Source organism: Telopea speciosissima, chromosome 5, assembly GCF_018873765.1.
Source record: "Telopea speciosissima isolate NSW1024214 ecotype Mountain lineage chromosome 5, Tspe_v1, whole genome shotgun sequence".
NCBI lineage: Eukaryota > Viridiplantae > Streptophyta > Magnoliopsida > Proteales > Proteaceae > Telopea > Telopea speciosissima.
Genome location: NC_057920.1, coordinates 21,199,680 through 21,225,005, shown reverse-complemented (window position 1 = coordinate 21,225,005; position 25,326 = coordinate 21,199,680). Strand labels below are relative to the sequence as shown.

At 41.1% G+C, this 25,326-nt stretch overlaps 1 protein-coding gene across 1 annotated transcript in view; it reads left to right on the top strand.

Moving 5' to 3' along the window:
- The window catches only part of LOC122661540 (protein GRIP), a 74,549-nt gene extending 50,651 nt beyond the window's left edge, over positions 1–23,898 (top strand). The window contains exons 8-22 of the mRNA XM_043856965.1: positions 16,621–16,746; positions 17,006–17,114; positions 17,200–17,279; positions 18,473–18,601; positions 18,694–18,794; positions 19,517–19,650; positions 19,820–19,917; positions 20,017–20,136; positions 20,222–20,249; positions 20,375–20,433; positions 21,624–21,695; positions 21,805–21,852; positions 22,503–22,608; positions 22,774–22,832; positions 23,486–23,898. Coding sequence (XP_043712900.1) covers positions 16,621–16,746; positions 17,006–17,114; positions 17,200–17,279; positions 18,473–18,601; positions 18,694–18,794; positions 19,517–19,650; positions 19,820–19,917; positions 20,017–20,136; positions 20,222–20,249; positions 20,375–20,433; positions 21,624–21,695; positions 21,805–21,852; positions 22,503–22,608; positions 22,774–22,832; positions 23,486–23,596 — 1,380 coding nt within the window. The 3' untranslated portion in view covers positions 23,597–23,898. The remainder of the gene's footprint in view (positions 1–16,620; positions 16,747–17,005; positions 17,115–17,199; positions 17,280–18,472; positions 18,602–18,693; positions 18,795–19,516; positions 19,651–19,819; positions 19,918–20,016; positions 20,137–20,221; positions 20,250–20,374; positions 20,434–21,623; positions 21,696–21,804; positions 21,853–22,502; positions 22,609–22,773; positions 22,833–23,485) is intronic.
- The last annotated feature ends 1,428 nt before the right edge of the window (positions 23,899–25,326 follow it).

Below are 25,326 nucleotides of genomic sequence, written 5' to 3'. Positions count from 1 at the left end.
TATAGAAGTCTCCTTGTGCTGCTGGTTCTGTTTTTTGGAGAGGTGATTCAGCCTTTATTTTGAAGTTAATATTGGACTTATTTGCTACCAAGTATGGGTGATTCGATCAATTCTTCAGCTACTTCAGATCAGTCACTCAATGATGGTCACAAGACAGAGTACCACAACTTCCCACCAAATCCTATTAAACTTGATGGCTCGAATTATCTTCTCTGGTCCAGATCTGGCTCGTTTGCCATTGCAGGCCGTGGTCTCACCAGTCATATTAATGGCACTATGCCTACTCAACAAGGGCCTGCGCAGAAAAGTGGCTTGCGCAATAATGGTGTTCGATGTTTTATCCGATAGGCTCTATGACTTCTCGATCTACAAAGATAACTTTCTTCTTTTGACACGCTCCCGATTCGGGGCCGCTGTGAAGGAAACATATGGGCAGCTTGGCAATGATGCCCAAGTATATGAACTCTGGAAGAAGGTCCTTCACACCACTCAGGGTGAACTTTCAGTGTCCAAATACTATGCTACTCTCCGTAGCCTGTGGCAACAGCTTGACCATTTCTCGGACTTTCACCCTACTTGGTGCCGATATTGCTTCCTATAAGAAGCACGTGGACAAGATCGAGTATATGATTTTTTCATTGGTTTGAATGTGGAGTATGATCAGATCCGTGTTCGTGTGTCAGCCATAAGCCGCTTTCCCATACTTGAACAATCATATGCATTGGTGTCTTCTCGAGGAGAACCGGAGGGCTGCTATGTTGCACCCTCCTATTACGCATGCATCGCTCTCAAGGTTGCTGCCCCGCCACTTTTGCTCCTAGCTGGCACTCGCTGCTCTTGGTGATTCTCGCATACAAGAATCGTTGTTTGTGAGCACTCGCTACAAACCCTATCACACCAAAGTGAAGTACTCGAAACTTCATGGGAAACCAGCTGATTTTGAAGCTAAAAGGGCTGCCAAGAACAAGAATAAGCCAAAGACCAAGGCCCATCGATCGAGACTTACCGCAGCCCCTCAGCATCGACCTGGTCTATCCCAGGATGATCTACAGTGCACTCCTACGTATGCTAAGGTCTTCCGCTCTGCTGCCTCTACTACATCGCCATCGCTAATTCATTTGCTCCTTCAGGTTCACACTTTGCCTTGGCCAGTATTCCATTTGGAGGTCATTGCGGCTTCAGTAGCTTCCCATCCTCGATCATAGATTCTGGAGCTACGATCATATGACCGTTCCTCTAGTTTGTTTCATGTATATTCTCCCACTTCCGGGAAAGATAAGGTCAGTGGTCGATGGTTCTCTTTCTTCCATATCTCGGAAAGGGAATCATCAACTGCACTTCCTCTCTTCCTTTGACTTGCTTTTGCACATTCCTAATTTTACTACTAACCTTCTTTCCATTAGTAGTATTACTCGTGATCTTAATCGCAAAGTCACTTTTTTTCCTTCTCATTGTGTGTTTCAGGATCTGGAGTCTGGGAAGACGATTGGATTGGGTAAAGTGCACGGTGGGCTGTATCTGCTTGATGACGGTCGCTTTGCTCCACCACCATTACATTCTCCGCCACACCAGAACTCCATAGTCTCTTCTGAACTCTACCAGTGGCACTCTAGGTTAGGTCACCCCCTTTAGGAATTTTAGCTCATTTATTTCCTAGTTTGGTCACCCTTCGTACTAGGGATGATTTTTTTTGTGAGGCTTGTGTTCTGGCCAAACAGACACGTTCAAATTATCCCATTTCAAATAAAAGGAGTTCTTTTTGTTTTAATTTGGTGCATTCTGATGTTTGGGGGCCCAACGTAAAACCATCTATTTCGGCCATCGTTGGTTTGTCTCTTTCATCGATTGTCATTTTAGGCATACTGGGGTATATCTTCTCCACACAAAAAATCTAGTTTTTTCATGTTTTCAACATTTTCATAAAATGGTCCAAACTCGCCGTGCTACTCTCAAAGTATCGAGAAGTGATAATGGAACAGTAGTATACTAATCCCAATTTCAAAATTATTTAGCCGATCATGGCATCCTTCATCAAACTAGTTGTGTTGATATCCCCGCCTGCAATGGTGTGGCCGAAAGGAAAATCGCCACTTATTAGAGATGGCCAGGGCTTTGATGTTTGCAAGGAATGTCCCATCTCAATATTGGGGGGATGCGGTTCTCACTGCGGCCTATCTCATCAATAGGCTGCCTTCTAGGGTTCTTGACTCTCGTAGCCCCTCTGATATTTTAATTAGGAATTCCTCCTTTATTGTGCCTCCCAAGGTGTTTGGTTGTGTCTGTTATGCTAGGGATACTCGATCTCCTGGCAAACTTGAACCTTGGGGCCTCCGTTGTATTTTCTTGGGTTATTCTCCGACCCAGAAAGGTTATAAGTGTTACCATCCCCCTTCCCGCCGTACCATGGTTAGTATGGATGTTATTTTCCATGAGTCCCTTTCTTACAATTCTTCGCCACATCTTCAGGGGGAGAGTTCTAGTGAAGATGTGCCTTTTGAGATTCCTCTACCAGAGGTTCCTCAGGCTGCTGTCCAGCCTTCTTTACCACCCATGGCTGTTGCCCAGCCTTCTTTACCACCACCCACGGCTGCTGCCCAACCTACTTTGGATGGTCTGGCCGTTCCTCCCTCACCTGATGGGAATCCTTTACAGGGGGAGACCATAGAAAATAGTGTTGTTAATGTTCCTATCCAGGGGGAGCTGACTCCGGTCCAGAGAACTATTGGTGAATTTCAAAAGAGAATTGACAACTCCAACATCATCACCTATACAAGGGGCAGATCCAACAGAGGGCAGCTGCAATCCACTTTAGTACCAGTACCCATCCAACTGCCGGCTCCAGACCCGGATCTTTCATCTCTTGGTAACCCCTCTTCTTCCAACCTACCTATTGGTCATCGCAAAGGTACTAGGACTTGCACTTTACATCCCATATCTCGCTTTGTTTCTTATAGCTCTCTTTCTCCGTCTTTTCGTGCTTTTGTATCTTCTCTGTCTTCTGTCTCTGTTCCTAAAAATTGACAGGAAGCATATACAGATGGAAAGTGGAAGGCTGCCATGTTGGAAGAAATGAGAGCACTACACAAAAATAATACGTGGGATCTTGTGGCTCTTCCTCTAGGGAAAAAACCAGTGGGATGTAAATGGGTCTTTGTGGTCAAACAGAAGGTTGATGGTTCAGTGGATCGGTATAAGGCACGTCTGGTTGCAAAGGGGTTCACTCAGACTTATGGAGTTGACTATCAGGAGACCTTTGCACCAGTGGCAAAACTCAACACTATCAGGGTGTTATTATCTTGTGCTTTAAATCTAGGGTGGGATCTTCAGCAGTTAGATGTAAAGAATGCCTTCCTCCATGGGGAGCTTGAGGAGGAGGTATATATGGATATTCCACCAAGCTTCTCTGATGACAGGACTAAGGGCAGGGTCTGTAAGCTGAAACGTGCTCTCTATGGGCTAAAGCAGTCACCTAGAGCCTGGTTTGGCAGATTTCATAGGGCTATGATTTCAGCAGGTTATAAGCAGAGCAATGCTGATCACACTTTGTTCATCAGACGAGTTGATGACAATGTTACTTTTCTCATAGTCTATGTAGATGATATCGTGGTGACTGGTATTGATGGTGCTGCTATCAGGGATTTGAAGCTTCTCCTTGGCCGTGAGTTTGAGGTCAAAGATCTAGGCCCTCTCAAATATTTTCTAGGGATAGAAGTTGCTCGCTCTTCAAAGGGCATCTTTCTTTCTCAAAGAAAATATGTCCTTGATCTATTGACTGAAACAGGGCTGCTAGGTTGTCATCCTTCAGATACTCCTATGGATGCTACTACAAAACTTAAGGAGAAAGAGGGTGAACCTGTTGACAAGGGTGGTTATCAGCGGTTAGTGGGCAAACTAATCTACCTTTCCCACATAAGACCTGACATAGCAGTTGCTGTAAGTATGGTGAGCCAGTTCATGCATGATCCCTATTCCTCTCATATGGATGCAGTCCGTCGTATTTTAAGGTATTTGAAGTCCGCTCCCAGGAAAGGGAATCCTCTTATCTCCCAATGGTCACCTCAAGATCAAGCTTATACTAATGCCGATTGGGCTAGTTCTCCTGACAGAAATCTATCTCCTGCTATTGTTCCTTTCAGGGTGGGAACCTGTCACGTGGCGTAGCAAAAAGCGTAATGTTGTGGCAAGGTCTAGCTGAAGCCGAAGTTTCGTGCGATGGCGGCCAAGGCATTTGTGAACTTCTATGGCTTAAAGGATTATTGCAGATATTGGTGTCGCTTTCCATCTTCCCATGATGCTTTATTGTGACAATAAAGCTGCCATCAGCATTACTCATAATCCTGTCCAGCATGATCGCACTAAGCATGTAGAGGTTGACCGACATTTCATCAAAGAAAAGCTTGAAGCCGGCCTCATTTGTGTTCCCTTTGTGACTACACGATCAACTTGCTTGATGTGTTCACTAAAGGATCGAGTAGCAAGCTGTTTCATCCTATCTTAGTCAAGTTGGGCATGCATGATATATATGCTCCAACTTGAGGGGAGCGTTAGATATGGGCCAGTAATACCGTGGGGGTATTCTCGACTTTTTCCTCTTTATTTATTTAGTTGTTTGTATGTGGTTTAGTCCCACATTGCTCATGTACATATGTTTATTCTTTTATTACTCTTATAAATAAAAGAGTGTTTGGGGTGACTCAAATCATCCAAGCCTTTCCCTAATTTTAAATCTCTCTACAGGATCATTATTATCAAACCCCAACTCTTGAACCAATCGCTTCAGCCATATAAGTTCACAAACTCCATATGCCAATGCCCTAAATTCTGCCTTTGCATTGGATCTAGCTACAATAGGTTGTTTCTTGCTTCTCCATGTAACCAAATTACCACCTACAAATGTGTAATAACCAGTAGTAGATCTTCTGTCTGAGATGGATCCAGCCCAATCAGCATCTGTAAAGCCCTCTATCCTCAAGTGATTATGTCTGGCATATAATAGTCCTTTCCCTGGGGATGACTTCAAGTTAAGGTTTAATATTTCGCGATATCTCGGTATCTCGGGCCTTCCGAGATATCCGAGATACCCGAAATATCGTGAAATATGACCGAAATATTGCATTTTTTCTGCAATATTTCGGGGGTCCATCTCGGGGGGTATTTGGCCATATCTAGGCCTGAAACTTCATGGACAGCCTTATTTAAGCTTAATAAACACATTTAAACCATAAAATTGTAAAAATGTGAATTCAAATTGGTGTTTTGGGCTTGCACCCTTGATTGACATACGGTCGCAGACCCTAATGTATAAATAGTTAAATACACATAGATTAGGCAGTTAATATTTAATAATAGTATTTAACTTCATCACATATCAAGTTAAAGCCAATACACATTGATGGGTACCATGATTCTCATAAACTCCATAATATTCAATAACTCACTTAAAGCCTTAAAGGCAATACACTAAGTGTCAAAGTCAGTAAGTCACAAGACTTGCAACTCGCAAGTCACAACTCACAAGTTCATAGATCAATGAAATCACAACTTAAGTTACAAATTACAAGTGCTAAACTACTAATAGTAGTTGCTGTGCCTCCCTGGATCAATCCCACTCATGCCTCGCTGGAGTCGACGTCCATGGCTCTCTGTTTGAAGGACATATGTGGACCACGGTATAGAATCGGAGAAGAAACGAGTGTAGTCATCCACAAGTGTCACGTAAATGGAATCATCAACATACCGTAGGTAACCTATCCTAGGATATAAGCTAGGGTTACCAATCGATCCAAATGCGGAAGAAGATGATCCACTGTGATATGATGTTGGCGCCGGCGCAAGAGGCGATGGCATTGGCTGCATGTATGGCTGGTGAGGTTGGTAGCTAGGTCCGCTAGGGTATGCAAAGATGTTATCTACAAAAGATGATCCAAAGATGTCCCCGGGATGGATCGGTAGTCATAGTCCCTACCCCACTAAATCGCCCATATGATGATGATCCATATCCATATCCACCGTAAGGTTGTGATGCACCATAATCCGATGCCAATGGAGTGGTATGTGCGCCAAAAGATGGGGCACGCCAATGTCCAAGAGGGTCCTCCCTCCCTATCACCCATACTCAAACCACCAACGTGAGCTAGGTAGGTTATCAATGTCCATGTGATCGGGTTGCAATCGTGTTTGTTACCCTACGCTTCTTGTATGTATGTAGGGGGCCTCTGAGGGGGGGGTGCGGGGCACGTGCTGCGTGGTCCGTATTCTTGTGTAGCATGATCAAATTGTGTCTCTCCAGGTGAATCGGAGCGGCTCTACAGTGCCGTATCCCGGGCCTCCTGGCCTACCACATAACGCCTCGCATGCCGTCAATTTCTTCACCAAAGATCACCACCACCAACATCACCACCACCAGCATTACCACCACCAGCATCACCATCGTCACCATCATCATCATTTGAGGACTTAGACCATTCTTCATCATCAGCCACATTACCACTAGTGGGCTGGAATGGTATGGGTGAGGCTTCCCTTGCATGTGTTTGACCCTCGTCAGCCATATACTCGTCCACATCGCACCAATCTCGAAGCTATCATGGGGTCGGGCTTACCTCCCTCCTCATCCAACACTGGCTCACCTCTATCCTCACCCAATCCACAATAGGGTCCTCATCGCCCGAGTCAACTTGAAGATGTCGCTAGATCAATGGTGCCCCTCTTGTCCCTCATGTCCCATGCGTATGTGTTGCGGTTTCAGCCTCAAGTTGTAGTGCACATACACCATGTTAGATAAACGTTGAGACCCCAATCTGTTGCGCCTCTTGGAGTGGATGAGTACAAAGGTACTCCAGTTCCTCTCACAACCAGATGCAGAACATGTTTGGGCAAGGACTTTAATTGTTATTCTTCTTAAGTTTTCAGCCGATTTCCCATACAACACCCACCATTCAGCTGCATTACAAGTTTACAATAAAAAAGACATGTGTCAAATGTTGTTTCAACTTTCAAATTTCAATACATATGTAATTTAAAACTTAAAAGAATTACCAACATCACCACGTGCTCTGCCTCAGATCGCAGCCCTCGCTTCCAAAACTTCCCAATGCATCCCTAAATACCTCGATCTACACCCATGTGGAAAATTAGTAAGTACTTCTTCACTACTTATTTGAAAGCATCAATAAGTTGAGTTTTCAAATGAACTCACCTCATTGTTGCAAATTGCTTGTAGTGCACCATCTGGCTCCAACTTCTTCACTACTTGTTTCACAGCATCAATAAGTTGAGTTTCCAACCCAAGCCTATTGTTATATTGATACTTAGGGTTCAAGTAGTATGCTGAAATATGACATATAGAATAGAGGTATTGTCAAATGCATAGGTAATTAGTAAATAATAATACTATGAATTAGTAAGCATAAAACAAATTTACTCACCAGCCTTATGCAGTGGATGCATAAGTTGATTCTCCCAGCGAGCATTTATGATATCTAAGAAGTGTTTGCTACTGCGTAGAGCATTTATTTTTTATATATTTTTCTTAATTTTCGAAAATTAAAATAATTATTTAAGAGCAGAAAAATAAATCCGACACCGTGAAGCCGTAGATCGGCCATTGGTTTCTAACATATATTTAATTCATTACCATCTAAGTCATATTACCCCTAATTATTTCCTATTTTAATTATAGGAAAATAAATTTTTAAAACCAGAAAATTAAAAAAAAAAAAAATACATATGGAAAAAAAAATTTCGACAATCGTGAGGCTATAGATCGGCCTCCGGTGTCTAACATATATTAATATCATCACCATCCAACAAAATTTGTACATAGTCTTTTCAAAAAAATAGTTTTAGAGAAATAGAATTTACCTTAAATAGTGGAAAAAGGCTTGGATGATGAGCTTAGATGACCCTCCGATGAGTTTACCGGCAATAATCCGACAACAATGTGCTTGAACAATGGCTAGAGTGTTGGATGAGAGCTTGGAAGAGTGGAAGAATAGGCAAAAGACTGAAATTCCTTAGCAAATGCAGCTCTCGGTCGAAATATGGACCGAAATCTGCGAAATATTGTATTAAAGCCCCCCTTCACGTGACACTTTAAGCCAAAATACCATATTTCGTCGATATCTCGTGAGATATCGAGATATCGACGAAATATGGTATTTTTTCATTTCGACCTGATTTCGCATCTCGGTAAGCTCGAGATATACGAAATTAAGCGATATTTCGGCGAGATATCGCGAGATTTTGAACCATACTTCAAGTATCTAAGGATACGGTATACAGCATCCACGTGCCCACTCTTGGGGGCATGCATAAATTGGCTCACAACTCCCACTGCATAAGAAATATCTGGGCGAGTCATAGACAGGTAGATGAGTTTCCCAACTAGTCTCTGGTACTTCCTTGTATCAACAAAAGGGTGACTACAATCTTCCCCTAATTTGTGATTCTGCTCAATAGGAGAGCTTGCTGGTTTGCAACCCAATATACCTGTCTCTTTCAGCAAATCAAGAACAAACTTCCTTTGACATATGTTGATGCCTTTCTTGGACCTTGACACTTTCAATTCCCAAAAAATACTTTAAGGGACCCAAATCTTTAATCTCAAACTGTTGAGCCAGGTAAGACTTTAGTCTAGCTATCTCAACACTGTCATTTCCAGTCACAATAATGTCATCAACATAGACTATAAGAGCTGTGATGGTACCATTATCACTCCGGATGAATAAGGTATAGTCAGCTTGACTCTGAGAATACCCATTCTTCAGAATAGCCTGTCTGAATCTCTCAAACCATGCTTTTGGAGACTGTTTGAGACCATATAAGGCCTTCTTGAGGAGACACACTTTGCCTTCAGCTGAAGGGAACTTGAATCCAGGAGGAGGTTGCATGTATACTTCCTCCTCTAAGTCACCGTGGAGGAAAGCATTCTTCACATCCAACTGGAACAGTGGCAAATCTCTATTGGCTGCCAATGATAAGAGAACCCGAATAGAATTATGCTTAGCAACAGGAGCAAATGTCTCCTGATAGTCAATCCCATACACTCGACTATACCCTTTGGCCATCAACCTTGCCTTGTACCTCTTAACTGCACCATCAGACCTATACTTGATTGTATAGACCCACCTACATCCAACTAGGACTCTCCCCCTGGGAAGATCAACCAATTTCCAAGTACCTTTCTTCTCAAGGGCCATCATTTCCTTAGACATGGCTTGTTTCCACTTTGGGTCAGACATAGCTTCATTGAGATTCTTGGGAATGGAAACAGAAGAGAGAGCAACAGTAAAAGCAAGACTTGTAGGAGAGAGAGCATCATAGGAAACAAAATGGGAAATAGGATTAGTGCAAGCTCTCTTTCCTTTTATAATAGCAATCGGAAGGTCTAAATTAGAAGGAAGAGAAGGAATGTTACCTGACTGGGGAGGATGTGGATCCCAAGAGGGCTCTTGGCAGGTCTTCTTTCCTTTACTCTACAAGCATTCACCTTTTTTGTACTTAATGTGATAATCCTTCTCATTACCAGAACCATTTTCACAACCACCTAATTTTTATTGCTAGCATCAACCCCTGAATGAGTATCAGTATCAACAACAACCCCTTCTTTGTGTTTCTCAATATCAAACAGAAATGGAGAAATAGGTAAAGGTGAGAGGAAAGGGATAGAAGCAGCCTCTTCATTTCCACTATTCTCCCCCTGAAGAGGATGTTGAGAAGAAGTGAAGAAAGGGATAGATTCAAAGAAGGTAACATCTTTGGAGAGAAGTGTGCTTCGGGAAGAGGGATGGTAGCACTTATACCTCTTGGTAGAGGAGGAATATCCAAGGAAAATACATTTGAGTGCCTTGGGGTCAAGCTTAGTCCAAGCACATTTATTGATATGAACATAGCAGACACACTGAAACACCTTGGGAGGAAGAGAGAAAGCAGAAGTCTGAGGAGACAACAAGTCTAAAGGGGATTTGGAGTCAAGAAGTTTAGAGGGCATGCGATTGATTAAAAAGGCAGCGGTAAGAAGGGCTGCAAAACAAAAAGTCTTGGGAACATGCATGCCAAACAAGAGACTCCTAGTGACTTCCAACAGATGGCGATGTTTCCTTTCAGCCACCCCATTCTATTGAGGGGTATCAACACAAGCAACTTGATGGATAATGCCATGATCAGTAAAAAACTGTTGAAGCCCCCCATACATATAATCCCCAAGGCACGAACAATTTGGATGCGAGTACGGAACTGGGTATAAATGAGCTGATAAAATTTTTTAAAGGCATCATAAACGTCACTTTTTTGTTTCATCAAGAAGGTCCAAGTGGACCAGGAATAGTCATCAATAAAGGAAACAAAATAACGATAACCAGATAAAGAAGTAGTGGTAGAGGGTCCCTAAACATTAGAGTGTACAATATGGAAAGGAACATTGGATCTATGACCATGATAAGGATAAGGAGAACGACAATGTTTGGCAAACAAACAAGGTTCACACTGAAATACATGAGAGGAAGGAATGGAGGAAAACAAGTGGGGTAGTTTTGTCCTCATAACCCCAAAAGAAGGGTGGCCCAAACGTTGATGCCACAACATCACAGAGTCCACAGTACTATTGTCAGTGCGCCCACATACGTAGGATTGGGTAGTAGGAAGGGTTGGTGTTCCTGTATCAAGAAGATAAAGTCCCTTTTCCTCATGTCCTCTTGTAATTACCCTCTTTGTCACCGAATCCTGAAAAACACAATGAGATTGAAAGAAAGTAACAGAACAATTCAAGGAGTTGGTTAGGTAGCTCACAGATAAGAGGTTAGTATGAAACTGAGGAACATGAAGAACAGAATCAAGAGAGAGAGAAGAAGTGACACGGACACTACCTTTACTAGAAATAGAAGAATAGGAACCATCGGCAACTCTAAACTTTTCCTGACCATAATAAGTAGAGTAAGAGTTATAACACTGAGATATGCCGGTCATATGGTTAGTGGCTCCAGAGTCAATGACCCACCTAGAGGTAGCAGAAGGGCCAGATGTAGAGGCCTGTAAAGTGGAAGCTGAAGAAGCTGGAGATGGCATAGGTGCATCCTTAGTCAACAAGGTGTATGCTCAGGCTTCCCCTCTTCTGCTGCCTTGCACACCAGGGGGATAACCATAAAGCGCCCAACATCTCTCTCGCGTGTGTCCAAACTTTCCACAATGGTCACAACGGAACATATCTCTGTCATTTCCTTGGGGTGGATCCTGGCCTCTTCCTCTAAGAGCTGACATAATGTAGGAATACACAAAGAAAAGGAAATGATACTCAAATCCAATGGGGAGTACACACTCTACCCAAACAACCTTTGTCGATTCACTTCTCCAAGGCCAAACAAGGCAAACAACTCAAGGAAATGCAACACCACAACTGGAGAAACAAGGCAAACTTTCCTCATCAACATCAAGCAATCCCACTTCGAAAAAACAATATCCAACTCAAATGGGGAGACCACACTCAACCCAAATACAGAAACAAACCAGCAATCAAGTAGCTCCAAACAACCAAATCAACCCGACATAGAGCAAGTACCAAAAAACAGCAAGTGTACAAGAAGCAAGAGCTTTTAAAACATCAACCAAATCACTCCAAACCCAATAGCCTTCATTCCACAGCAACCAGTACGCAAATAACTCCAAATCAACCAAACCAAGCTACCACTTCATGTTCAGTAACTAATAGACATCCATTTTCCCATAAAAGGTCAAATAGGGGGCAAAAAACAGACCTGTCAATACCTGTACAGCAGCAAAAGAGAGAGCAATACTCTCCAATCTTCCCCCTTCAAGAACCGAGCTCTTAGGGTTAGTTGACTCTCAAACCAGAGCTAGCTCTGATACCAAGTTGAAATTTTGGTAAAGGATGTAAGTAAGAAAAAGAAGGAGGAGATGGAAGAAAAAGAGAAGAAGAAGAAGAAGATGAAGAAATGGAGAGAGAGAATTTGGTGGAAAATTGTGTGTCAGAGATTATCTCTACCACACCTATATTACTTCACTAATGAAATAGTTCACATCACATACAAGCCTAGTTGACTCTCAAACCAGAGCTAGCTCTGATACCAAGTTGAAATTTCGGTAAAGGATGTAAGTAAGAAAGAAGAAGGAGATGGAAGAAAAAGAGAAGAAGAAGATGAAGAAATGGAGAGAAAGAGAATTTGGTGGAAAATTGTGTGTCAGAGATTATCTCCACCACATTTATATTACTTCACTAATGAAATAGACTAAATTACATACACCTCCCTAGGGATTTACAAGGAAAAAAAGGAAAATTACTATATAAGGTAACTAGTAAACTAACTAGTTCCTATAGTACCCTTACAACATATAAGCTCTAACAGTTACGACATCTCTTCCAAAATGGAAATCAACCTCAATATGCTTAGTCCGTTCATGAAAGACCGGATTACTAGCAATGCAGATCATGGTTTGAGGAATCGATATTGGATCAGCCGATTCGTATCAGTATCGGTAGATCTCGTAACTGTGGATCGGTAAGGACCAATGGTAAAAAAGTTTAAAAAATCTTATTTTTTAAGAAAAATAGGGGTAAATCCGTTCAATCCGGACCGATATGGTCCGGTCCGGATCGGTATCAGCCGAGACCAATACTATATCCAATACTGATTCTTAAATCGTTGATGTAGATAGCAGCTTGGTTTATAACAGTACATATTCATAGGCTTATAGACTAGAAATCCAAGTTCACAAGAGATTTTAAATTACATACACCTCCCTAGGGAGGTAAAAGGAAAAAAAGGAAAATTATAATATAAGGTAACTAGTCAACTAACTAGTTCCTAAAGTACCCTTACAACATATAAGCTCTAACATATATAAACTCTAACAGTTACGACATCTCTTACAAAATGGAAATCAACCTCAATATGCTTAGTCCATTCATGAAAGACCGGATTCCTAGCAATGTAGATCATGGTTTGAGGAATCGATATTGGATCAGCCGATTTGTATCAGTATCGGCAGATCTCGTAACTGTGGATAGGTAAGGACCAAGGGTAAAAAAGTTTAAAAAATCTGATTTTTGAAGAAAAATAGGGGTAAATCCATTCAATCCGGACCGATATGGTCCGGTCCTGATTGGTATCAGCTGAGACCAATACCGTATCCAATTCCGATTCTTAAATCCTTGATGTAGATAGCAGCTTGGTTTAAAACATTACATATTCATAGGCTTATGGACTAGAAATCCAAGTTCTTAAACAAGAGATTTTATGCACATTAACTTGGTTGCAGTATGCACCATGGCTCTATACTCAACCTCTATACTAGATCGAGGCACTGTATTCTGTTTTTTACTCCTCCATGTAACTAGATTACCACCAACAAATGCACAATACCCAGTAGTAGGCCTGCGATCACCATTTGTACAATCCCAGTCAGCATCAGAATGACCAGTAATATTTATATGAATATGGCGACGATAAACAAGACGTTTTCTTGGAAAGCCCTAAAGATACCTCAGGATAGAACATGTTGCCTCCCAGTGGACTCACTTGGGCCTTTCCATGAACTGATTTATTACACCGACCTCAAAAGAGATGCAAGGTCTGGTAACAATAAGATATATACGTTTTCCAACTATCCTTTTATACTGATGTTTGTTGGCAAAATCCTGGTCATCACAAACTCCAAGTTTCACATGAGGATCCTTAGGGAGTTAGGGGTATCAACCGGTTTACAGCCTAACATGTCAGTCTTAGGTAGAAGATCAAGGACATATTTCCTCCGAGACAGACTAACACCCTTCTTGCTACAGATCACTTCAATGCCCAGAAAATGCCTAAGAACCCCCGAGTCCTTCATCTGAAAATGCTGTTATAAATAAGCTTTAACATCCTTAATACCAGATGAGTCATTACCATAAACAAATAATGTAATCAACATAAATCAGTAAACCACCAACACAATGACCTTAGAACCGTGATGATGAACAAACACGGAATGATCAGCATAGCGTTGTGAAAATCCACAACCAGCAACAAGTTTGCTAAACTTATCAAACCATGTTCTTGGGGACTGTTTCAACCCCATAAATAGTCTTCCACAGCCTACAAACTTTTTGTGAATTCTCCCCTTAAGCGATGTACATATGAGGCTGCTCCATATACACCTTATGTAAATCACCATACAGAAAAGCATTCTTTATATAAAGCTGACATAAATGTAAGTCAAGTATGAACATCCAAAGAAATCAAAACCCGAACATAATTAAGACGGTCAACAGGAGAAAAGGTCTCAAAATAATACATGCCATAAGTCTGAGTGTATCCCTTAGCCACCAACCAGGCCTTAAGCTGCTCAACAGAACCATCAAGGTCATACTTAATTATATATACCCAACGACACTTAAATAACTCCTTACCTGGAGGTAAATCAACCAGGTTCTATGTCTATCGATAAAGCAGAAACATCCTCCTTGCCGTCTTCCATCCAGGATGAGACAGTGCTTCTTGGTAAGTTTGAGAAACAGATTGTGTAGATCACAAGGCAAAACTACAAAGAGAGTATGGAGTATGTGAAATAGAAACAAATTTATCAATAGGATATGCAACCATGGACCAGTGAGTGCAAGAATGAGTACCTTTGCACAAAGCAACTGACAAGTCAACAGTTGAAGACGAAGGAGTAAGAGATCTAGACAAGGAAAGGGGTAAAAGATCCAGACAAGGAAGCAGACTGTGTGGAGGGCTGTAAAGAAGGAGCAGCAACAACAGGATGAGGTAGTTTAGGACTGTGCCCATACACATGCAGTGGTGCTGACTGAGAAGTAGCTGGAGGCCTGGAAAGAGGAATTAACACAGGAATGGATGGAGAACTCAAAAAATTAGTTGCCAAGTCATAACTTGCAACAGAAAATAAGGTATACTATCAAAAAAGGTAACATCAACACTAATAAACTGCTGTCGAGTAATAGGATCATAACAACGATAACCTTTTTGAGTGCAGGAGTACCCAAGAAAAACATACGGGACAGCCCATGGAGATAACTTATCAAGATCTGGAAGTAAATTTTGAACAAAACAAGTACATCTAAAAACTCGAGGTGGTACTGAAAACAATGGTGAATTCAGAAAAACAGCAGTCATAGGACATTGATTGTTATGAACAGATAAGGGCATTTGATTAATCAAGTGATAAGTAGTAAAAGCAACATCCCCCCAAAAACTCTTAGGAGCATTCATATGAATTAACAAAGACTGAGCAATATTTAACAAATATCGATTTTTTTCATTCAACCACACCATTCTGCTTAGGAGTATAGGAGCAACTAGTTTGGTGAATAATACCATGCTCAAAATGAAAGGAGAAAATTTGTCTCTGAATATATTCAAGAGCATTATCAGAATATAAGATTTGAAGAGAAACATCAAACTGAGTTTTTATAACAGATAGAACGATCTTTCAACAAATACAACCAAGTCAACTGGGAATGATCGTTTATAAACGTAACAAAATATGAAAAACCTAACCAACTCTTGGCTTGACATGGACCCTAAACTTCAAAATGAACTAAAGAAAATAAAGACTTGACTTCTAGTGACATCACGAGTAGGAAATGAGGAACTATGGTGTTTGCCAAGCTCACAAGCTTCACACTCAATACGCGAGACAGATTTGCGACTGTGGACCATTTGTTGAAGCTTAGAGAGTAACAAGTATCCTAATCGATAATGCCAACACAAAGAGCACCACTAGAAGCAGCAGACGCAGTTGTAGAAGACGAATCACCATCATCAAAGTTCTCTATCACAGATCACAGGGAGCACAACTGAAAAACTATACCAATCGCAGGGCATCAGCAACAAATCAGCAGTATTGTTTTTCACAGGAAAGAGAGCCCCCATCACATCAAATCCTTGTTTTCATATTGTATCAACAAGGATTCTGCATTATAACTGGAGCAGCAATAGGTGGGCTGAACACCACAGTGAAGAATCCAAGGAAGGAACTCTCAAAACAGAAAAAAAAAAATCTTGCAAGCACTGATTACTATTTCTCTGGTACCATGTAGCAGAATCAGAACCTTCACAGCACAATGGAAGAGAGAAGAAAGAAGAAGAGAAGAGGAAACCATAAAGATAGACCAAAAAACTGGTCAATTAGAATAGATATCTCCCTAATAAACAGCCAGTAAAAAGAGCGTCCCAGTGCACGAGGCTCCCGCTACTGCAGGGTCTAGGAGGGGCAAATGTACTCAGCCTTACCCCCTGCTTTGCAAGAGAGGCTGTTTCCAAGTTTTGAGCCCGCAACCAACAGGTTGCAATAGCGCAACTTAACCATTGCGCCCACTGAAGTAAAATTACATTATAGCCTCACTATATATGAGTAAGTACTCATATAACCTCACTACATAAAGAACAGTTCCAAAACTACCCCTACCGGTAGTAAATTTAACAGTGCACTTCAAATCTCACCAGTCCTAGTTTAATATTTTGCCATATTTCAAGCCCGAGGAAATTTGGCATGTTTTATTCCATCTTCTAGCTGTATTGCCAAGTGCCAGATGCTTCAGCGTCTGGGAAATCTCCAGTCCCTGAATTGGAATAAATATGGTGGATGTGTTTTTTTTTTTTGGTTCAGGTGTTAGTTGCTGAGAAGGAGTCTAAGATTGCGGAGATAGAGGCTGCTTCAACTGGTGAGGCAGTGCGACTTAGAGCTGCTTTGGAGACGGTGAAAGGAGAGCTTGGTCAGTTGAAACTTGAGCATGTACGAGTAGAAACTTTTTGTTTGTGGATCTCCTTTGCATCATTTTCTTGCTTTACATTAAGACCTGATACTTATTTTCTGTTATTCATGTTCAAGGATTTTGTCTTTTCATTTTCATTCAATAACTTACCATAACTTGCAGATTTTGATTTGTTGTGGATTCTACGGCTAATTTGACAGAAGCTCTGACGATAGGGATATAATTTTTCCATATGCTCTATGTAAATTTTATCTCCATTAATATGTCTATTGCCTTCAGGAGAAAGAAAAAGAAAGTTGGGAAGCTGCAAACAAGGCACTGAAAATGAAGCTGGAGATGGCTGAAAGTGCCTGTATACGCTCTGAAATTGAGGCTGCCAAAATGAGAAGTATTGTTGAAATTGGTCACTAAATACTATTTTTTACTATTTAAATCTGCAAGAGGTACTGAACTTTCATGTTCTAAATGGACAGGTCAACTGGAATTAGAGTTGTCTGTGCAGAACCAGCTCCTAAATTCAAAAGATGCTGACCTTGCAGCTGCAAAAGAGGAGGTAGCAAATCATTCTTCATTTTTCAAGGACCCCTCCCCCCAACCCCCCCCCCCCAAAAAAAAATAAATAAATAATTAAAGAAGAAAAAAGCTCCTCACCAGCAAGCATATCCCTTTATTTAGTGGGTTCTAGTCAGTGCCTAGCTTTTGTGGCTTCATAAAGTGAGTTACTTGTTAACTAGGTGATAAAACAGGTATATCCTTCACAAGTCAAACAAAATATTGTTTGAATCTCGTGGTAAACTGTTTCTTAATATGTACGAGATTTAGTGCTAAAATCAAATAATAAAGGTAAGCTCTTTAAGATTTATATTTTAGGCAGTAATAAAGTAAAGCTACTCATACTGTCAGGCTTTTCAAAAGCTCTTAATGTGAAGATCTTTGATGTGTAAGGGGTCTGGGGTTCAAAGTTACTTCCCCACCCCACCCCCACTTCCCTCTTCAGGAAAAAAAGGTCTAGGACTTACGCTGGTTAACGTAGTAGCAACCCTTCTTTTTAATGGGAAATATGAAACTATAGAGGTGATTGACTTTCAACTAGGAAAATCAGTGACAATTAATCTACCAACCAAGCAGCCTTATTGACTTAAACTGTCAAGAATGGATAGTTCCATGAATGTGTGCTCTTATGCTGGGAAATATCTGATTTCATTGCACTATTAAGGAGAGGATGTCATGATCCCTGCAACAAGGTAATGCAATGACCAAAACTAAGGTGGGGAAGAGGTTCCACCCCTGACTTGTTGGTAAGATCTCCAGCTCCAGCTGTTGATTTCAGAGACCAGGGATCAAATCTCACCTCAAATTGGGGGGGGGGGGGGGGAGGGGAACATCGTTTTACCAACAAAATCTATGATGGGGAAAATGGAATTTTTTTGTGTATATATGAAAATGCTCCCGAGATGCATTCTGTTGCCTGCGCATTGGTAATTGCATGATCCTCATATAAAGGATCCATCTCATTGTGGAATACTTGCACTGGTTGAGAATCATCTGAGGACTATACAGTGTTCATGCTTAGAAGTAAGATTAATAGAAAGTTCATTTGGTTTTCAATCATGACCACAAAAGAACACCTCATTATGTGATTCACCCATGCACTACTTTTTCCAAAACTTTAGAGTTTCATTATGAGTCACACCTTTGATGTGTGGACCATCCTGATATTGAGAACTTGTCACTCATATTTTGCAGATCTGCCGCCTAGAAAGTGAATTTTCTTCTTACAAAGTCCGGGCTCATGCACTTCTACAGAAAAAGGATGCAGAGCTAGCTGCAGCAATGGAGTCCGAACTGCTAAAAGATCAAGAGGAAGCATTAAAAGTACGTGCATGCAGTTCTTTTATCTGGTTATCTAATGGGGAACTTTGAAATGATTCTGAAGAAATTTGTTTCTTCTCTGTTTTGTTCTTTAGAAAGCTGAAAAGGAACTAGCATTGGCAGCTGCAGAAAGGGATAGGGCACTCCAAGAACTTCAAGATGTTTTGGCTAAGCATGATAAAGAGCTTGCAGCCAGGTATCACCATAATGGTTTTGTTCAAAATCTCTTTGGGAAAACCTCTTTTATATGGCTCCATTTAGGAAGGCTTCCCTACACGGTCCACCTTTTTTCATCCTCAATGATTGTTGATCTTGTTGTCTCAAACAACTGGCTATATTCAGCACTCATTGGGTAGACTATACGTCAAATTTTGTGAGTCAAAGGTGATGTTGACAATATGGCCCCAAATTTTGAGATTCAACTGATGTCAGTCAAATTCATTTTGGTTATACTTTGTTGTTCTGTAGTTACTATTCCCCCCAACCCAACTCTTATTCTTTGGTGTGAACCTAAATCATAAGTTTCTGGGAGAAATTCGATAACAAAGGATGTGTGGAGATGCTATCAACTTCAAAATGAATATACCTGTGTTTCATAAAAGGAAGGTTGTTGGAGAGGATCATTATTTGTAGCTCATCTTCAGAAAGTTTTTCAAATGGTCCTTTTTTGTCCTCATATACTACTTTTAGAAGACATAGCAATAGTTGAGGATTGTTTCATATAGTGACAACGGGCATCATTACTTGTTGGGTTCCCCCTCCCCCCACCCCCGTTCAAATCAATATGTGCCCTTGTACAGACTTCATTCTACCTGGATTGCTGGTACCAGTTTCTTTGCAATATAGCATAATTTGTTGAAAAGATTGCACACTAGAAGGTGAAGTATCTTACACGGTTCGAATTCAAAATAATTTCAGAGATGCAGCTCTGAGTGATGCTGAGCAGCGGATAAGGAGCATTGAACAAAAGCTTGATTCTGTTCATACACATTACCAGTCACAGAAAGAAGCATGGGAAAGAAACCTTGAGAATTTGGAAGAATCTTGGCGATGTGAGTCATCCTTCCTAAGCTAAAATTATTTCTTTTTTCTTTTTTTCTCCTCCATTAATTATTACATGATTATGATCATCATCATGGCATTCATAATTTTCAGTCAGCATCATCATTATATGTTACAGCTAAGAAATATGTAGTTAGACCAAGATTGTTTATTTTGCAGTGAAATGTCAGGCTTTAGAGGCTCAAATTGATTCGGCTGCTCGGGAAGATCTACATGATGAATTAGAAGATCTTAAGCTACATTATCAGAAATTGAAGGTAGCCTGCACTTATTTTTTTTCTTAGTTTAGTTTCCAGATCTATTAAGAGTCTACTTCTTGGGTTACATTATTACTGAACGACATTCACAACTTGTAGGAAGAACACGATTCATTTCGTGATATTGCCGATAGAATGATCGAGGAGAAGGATAAGGAGATCTCTAGACTCTTAAATGATAATAAGAATCTTCAACGATCCAAAGAATTGAGGCCATCAGTATGTTCTCTTATTATTTATATATATATATATATATATTGCTCAATGTGTGCACTTTGGCTGATAATGCAGTAACTTCTCTCAGGTTGATCACAATGGAAACCACTACTCAGGTTAGGGGAGTTTTTGTAATGTGCAAATTCCAGTTCTTGTTTAGATTATTAAACCTTTTCAGTTATTTTAGGGAATTTATCTTGTGAATGTTCTAACATTTTCCTTTCTTGATGGATCTCTTTAGCTTTTCAAAAGCAGGATACTCAAATTTCAAACACTTCTGCAGCAGAACAGCAGATTCTGGTACGTCACTATTTTCTTCGGTTAGATTACATTTAGTTTAACATCAATATGTAATTTGTAGCTCTAAACTGTCTAAAGGCATTTGGTAACGAATTTAAGTATGGGGTGCTGATAAGTTTAATAGGAAATGCCAGCCATTTGGAGGCTTATTAAGTTGGCAAATCCTGGTTATAAATCTGCTGGTATATAGACCTGATTTGTCACTCCACCAGTTCACAAACAGGTCACTACTTGTACCTCCTTCAATGTTAAGAACAGGCCAGAAGCCCATTCTGGTCTACAGAGTTATCAAGGCGGAAAGGTGACCAAGGCGTTGGAGAGGGTCCAAAATCAACGTGATACCAACGAGGCGGACCAAGGCATCCAAGGCACCCGCCTAGGCACTCAAGGCGCCCATGGCGACCAAGGATCCTGGATGCCTAGGTGACGCCTTGATAACTATTCTGGTCTAGTAGTTGATGGTCTGCCCACAGCCCATCCAACTAGGTCATTCAAAGACCATTACACCAGGTAGTCTGTAGACTATTCACCCATTCTTGGTCTTCAGATAGTCCAAGGTTAGGACCAGCCAATTGACTCTTTCTTGGTTGATAATCAATGACCAGATATCAGGTCTAAAATGATCCACCAAATAATGAGTACCTCATAAATATCCTTGCTGATACATTGTTGATCCTGGAATCCTTTCTTCCCTCAACTGCCCACAATATCTTTGGTACTTTCGTCCCCAAATATTAACTATTGTAATTGGTACTTTCAACAAACACAACAAACATATACTCATCATAAATGCTGATTCATGTCCCCAAGGCTGACTTAGTTGCTTTCCATGGGGATGCAAATGGTTTTGGTTTTTAATTTTTTAATTTCAGGTTTTTCAAAGTGTTTGATTTGCAGCATATAGATCCAAAAGAAAGTAAAAAAACCAACAAATCTGGTGAACAAATGATGCCAAGTTGAACTCACAACTGTAGCTAAAAGAAAAGTAATATCGGAAACTTCTGAACTTATGATTTGCATACTTTGGTTCACCTAGCACTGAAATCTGTATTTTCATGCACCTAGGAAACCTTTGCCTGCATTTGTAGACACTTTATATGTATGATCAAATAACTAGTTTAGTAATAGTATCTTTTACCTGAGAAACTAGCCACAGTGCTTGAAATTCTATAATATTTTTAAAATTGCAGCTTCTGGCACGACAACAGGCTCAGAGAGAAGAGGAGTTATCGCAATCGCAAAGGCACATCTTAGCACTTCAGGTAACTCCTTTCCATATAGAAGTAGGTGCTTCCTTTTGTGCACTTTCTGATAGCAAATTTAATTCAGGAGGAAATTTTTTTTTTTTTTTTTTTGGGGTGAATAATTCAGGAGGAAATTGAGGAGCTTGAACGTGAAAATCGCCTGCACAGTCAACAGGTACCAAGAATCATCCATTTTTCTTATGGATCCACCTATTCATAATGTATTTCATGTATTCTATCTATTTTGTCTGGATATTTCAAAATGGATGCTGTATCACGTCAGATACTCTTAACCTAGTTGACCTGTTCAAAACATTGCCAGGCCCCTGAAACAAATGGCAAGCTCAGAGACCTGTTTGGTTGTCAATTCTAAAAGATTTCATTTGAACTCTTTGTGACTAACAGTGCCGTGTGGTTGGTTCTGTGAGAATTAGAGACGTTCAACCTGTGACCTGGTATCTAAAACTGGTCTACAAATAATTCAGGTTATTGCTGATAAGAAAAACAGAGAATGTGGTGCTGTTTGGGGGGGGAGGTTCTGTCACAGAGAGATGTCCATTTGTTTGGGGGGGTCTGTTACAGAGAGAGATGTCTTTTTGTTTGGAAAAACAAATATAGACTATTTGTTCGGGAAAACAAATATAGATGGCTCTTAGCTTTTCCAAATCAAAGGTTTTCTTGAAGTTTCATAAAAAAAAAACAAATATGAATGCATTCTTTTTGTATTTGTGCTGCTTATTAGTGGAAATTTGTGCATTGCCTTCTCACATATTCTGCCTTTGTTCTTGCTGGTTAATTTCGGACTTTTGGAAATCTTGGATGCAGGAAGCCATGTTGAAGACTGAGCTGAGGAATATGGAAAGAATGCAGAAGAGAGAAGGGGTGGATATGACATATTTGAAAAATGTTATTTTGAAACTTCTTGAAACAGGTATCCTTTAAAAGTTTCAACCATAACTATTACTTAACTGGAAATTTTTTTTGCCTATATCCTTTCCTTGACCAATTTCCAGTTCTTAAGGAAAAATTATTTTAAGAAATTTGATTCCATAATGGCAACCAAAGAATAGCTCACTGAAATAAATTCTATCAACAGGTGAAGTGGAAGTCTTGCTACCTGTGATAGGAATGCTACTTCAGTTTAGCCCTGAAGAGGTGAAGTAGACATTTCTCTTTAGTTTTGTTAACATGGTTGTTAAATGTATTAAAGACAAGTTTTTGGCATCACATGCCCTTTCGGCATCAATTGATTAAATAATACCATGTCAAGGCTCATATCCAAGCAAGTCACAGTCATAGATGTTCAAAAACTGGTGCGACCAGATAAATTTGAAGAAGCATGGAATGATTGATTGAACTTCTCATTTGTATGGTTGAAACTTGAATTTTGGCATGGAATAGTTAATAAGGAACCAAGACAGCTTATGGATTCTGTACTCTACTTCCAAATGATATCACCCTGTTTCCCATCTCATTGATGCAAGCTGTCCAGTCAGTGGGCCTGATCGTAGACTGCTAGTTTCATCCATGGAATATAGCACATTCTTATGCTTTTTGGTGACTAAATGGCTGTTGATGGCGACTTCTTTTAGTCCTAATGAAGAATGCAGTCCATTAGATGGTTTTCCCATTGCCTACCTTTTTTGTGCAGAACCCAATTGAATAGGTAGTCCATGATTGATCCTTTACATTTGAAAGAAGTTGGTTCAAGTCTGGGTTTTCCATGAGCCAGTGCATTGATAGTACTGGCTCATGGCACTTCTTCCTTCATCTCTCCTTTCCTCTTATGCATGTAATTGCTCCTGCAGATCCAGAAGTGCCAACAGGCATCCCGCTCCTCAACTGATGTTCCACAAAGCCCTGCAAGTGATTCTGCAGCATCTGGTCTCTCCCTTTTCTCGAGATTCTCATTGTCATAGCACACTGTTGGTGGCGAATTCTTTTCTTGGAGTTGACTATGACCCAATGCCATTCAAGATACCAGGATATCACCACTTACGTAATGTAAGGAACTCAACTGTGTTTGAGTTGCGACTTATCTGGAGAAGAACCCGACTGCCCTGTTCAAATTCCAGTGAGAAGAATGCTGTATTTTTGTAACATTAAGCCATATGTAACACAGATTAAATATTGTAAAGAACCAATAAAGGGAATCAGATATTGTATTTCAGGCAATGAGATGGGAATACAGTAAACATGAAAATCCATATTCTTTTCCTCCCCCCCCCCCCCCCCCCCCCCCTTTGTGACCTTTATATTATGCTCTATCGATATGCTTCAAATTTTTTTTGGGGGGTTGGAGGGTGGTTGGGTTTGGTTAGATTTTTCAGCTGTAAACGAATTTTTATGTTTTGGCTAGAGCATTTACTTGATATATGTTAAGTTTGGATGTTACTGCCCAAATTAACAGTCACAAATGCTTTTAAATTTTTTTAGTGATTTTTTTTATAGGTGTGCTCCAAGGAGAGTTGAACTCGTGACCTAATTGTGAGGTGGTCTTGCCAACTAAGCTTCCCACTGGGGATTTTGCCTTTTTTTAAATGTGAAATTTGGGCGCACCCCTGCCCTTGCCCTTTGTCAGAAGGAGCAGAGATAAATTGCAAGCGGAGAGTTGCGGAGAGGCCATGAGGTATTCGAGCGCGCCCACTTCCACCACGCCACTAGTTTCTCGTCTCCTGGTTTCTCTCCCTTTCCCGTAAATCCAGTCAGAACCTCATTTTTGTACTTTTGAATCGCATGCAAGCCTTTCCTCTTTGGCACACTGTTAAATAACCCATTAAGCTACGTCTGTAAGATTGTTTCCTTCTCTACTTTTCACACATTATCTGTTTTCCACAGGGCTTAGCACACTAAACATGCTAACATTTGGGCAGTTAGGTTAAAATACAGAAGATTAGTTCGCCACACAATTAATTCGTTAAAAGAATAAAAAGCTTCCTAGGAGACATGATACCCACATAATAACATAGTCATGTCTTAATTTCTGGACAGATCCGACCATTATGTGTTATTATAATGGTTTGGAAATTGTTTGTAAATGAATAACTGTTTGAATGATAAGGACCCTTGAATGATCAAAGGGATAAGCCTCATACGTGGTGAGTTGTACTATTCTGATGTACCACTTAATTTGATTTATGTATCTTATCCAAATGTTATTAAAGATATGATATGAGGGTGTGGTGACTAGTGTGAGATCTGCGGGAGGCCAGGGTAAGAAATTCTCAATTGCGGTTGGGTTACATCAAGGGTCAGTCCTAAGCACTTATTTGTTTACACTTATCATGGATGAATTAACCAAGAACATCCAAGACGAGGTACCGTGGTGTATGCTCTTTGTCGACGATATCATTTTGGTGGGTGAGACAAAAGCAGCGGGGGGGGGGGGGGGGGGGGGGGGGGGGGGGGGGGGGGGGGGGGGGGGGGGGGGGGGGGGGGGGGGGGGGGGGGGGGGGGACCCCCCCCCCCCCCGGGGGGGGGGGGGGGGGGGGGGGGGGGGGGGGGGGGGGGGGGGGGGGGGGGGGGGGGGGGGGGGGGGGGGGGGGGGGATTAGGGGGGGGGGGGGGGGGGGGGGGGCCCCGGGGGGGGGGGGGGGGGGGGCGGGGGGGGGGGTTACGCTAAGTTAAAGGGTAGATGTGGAGATCAACCT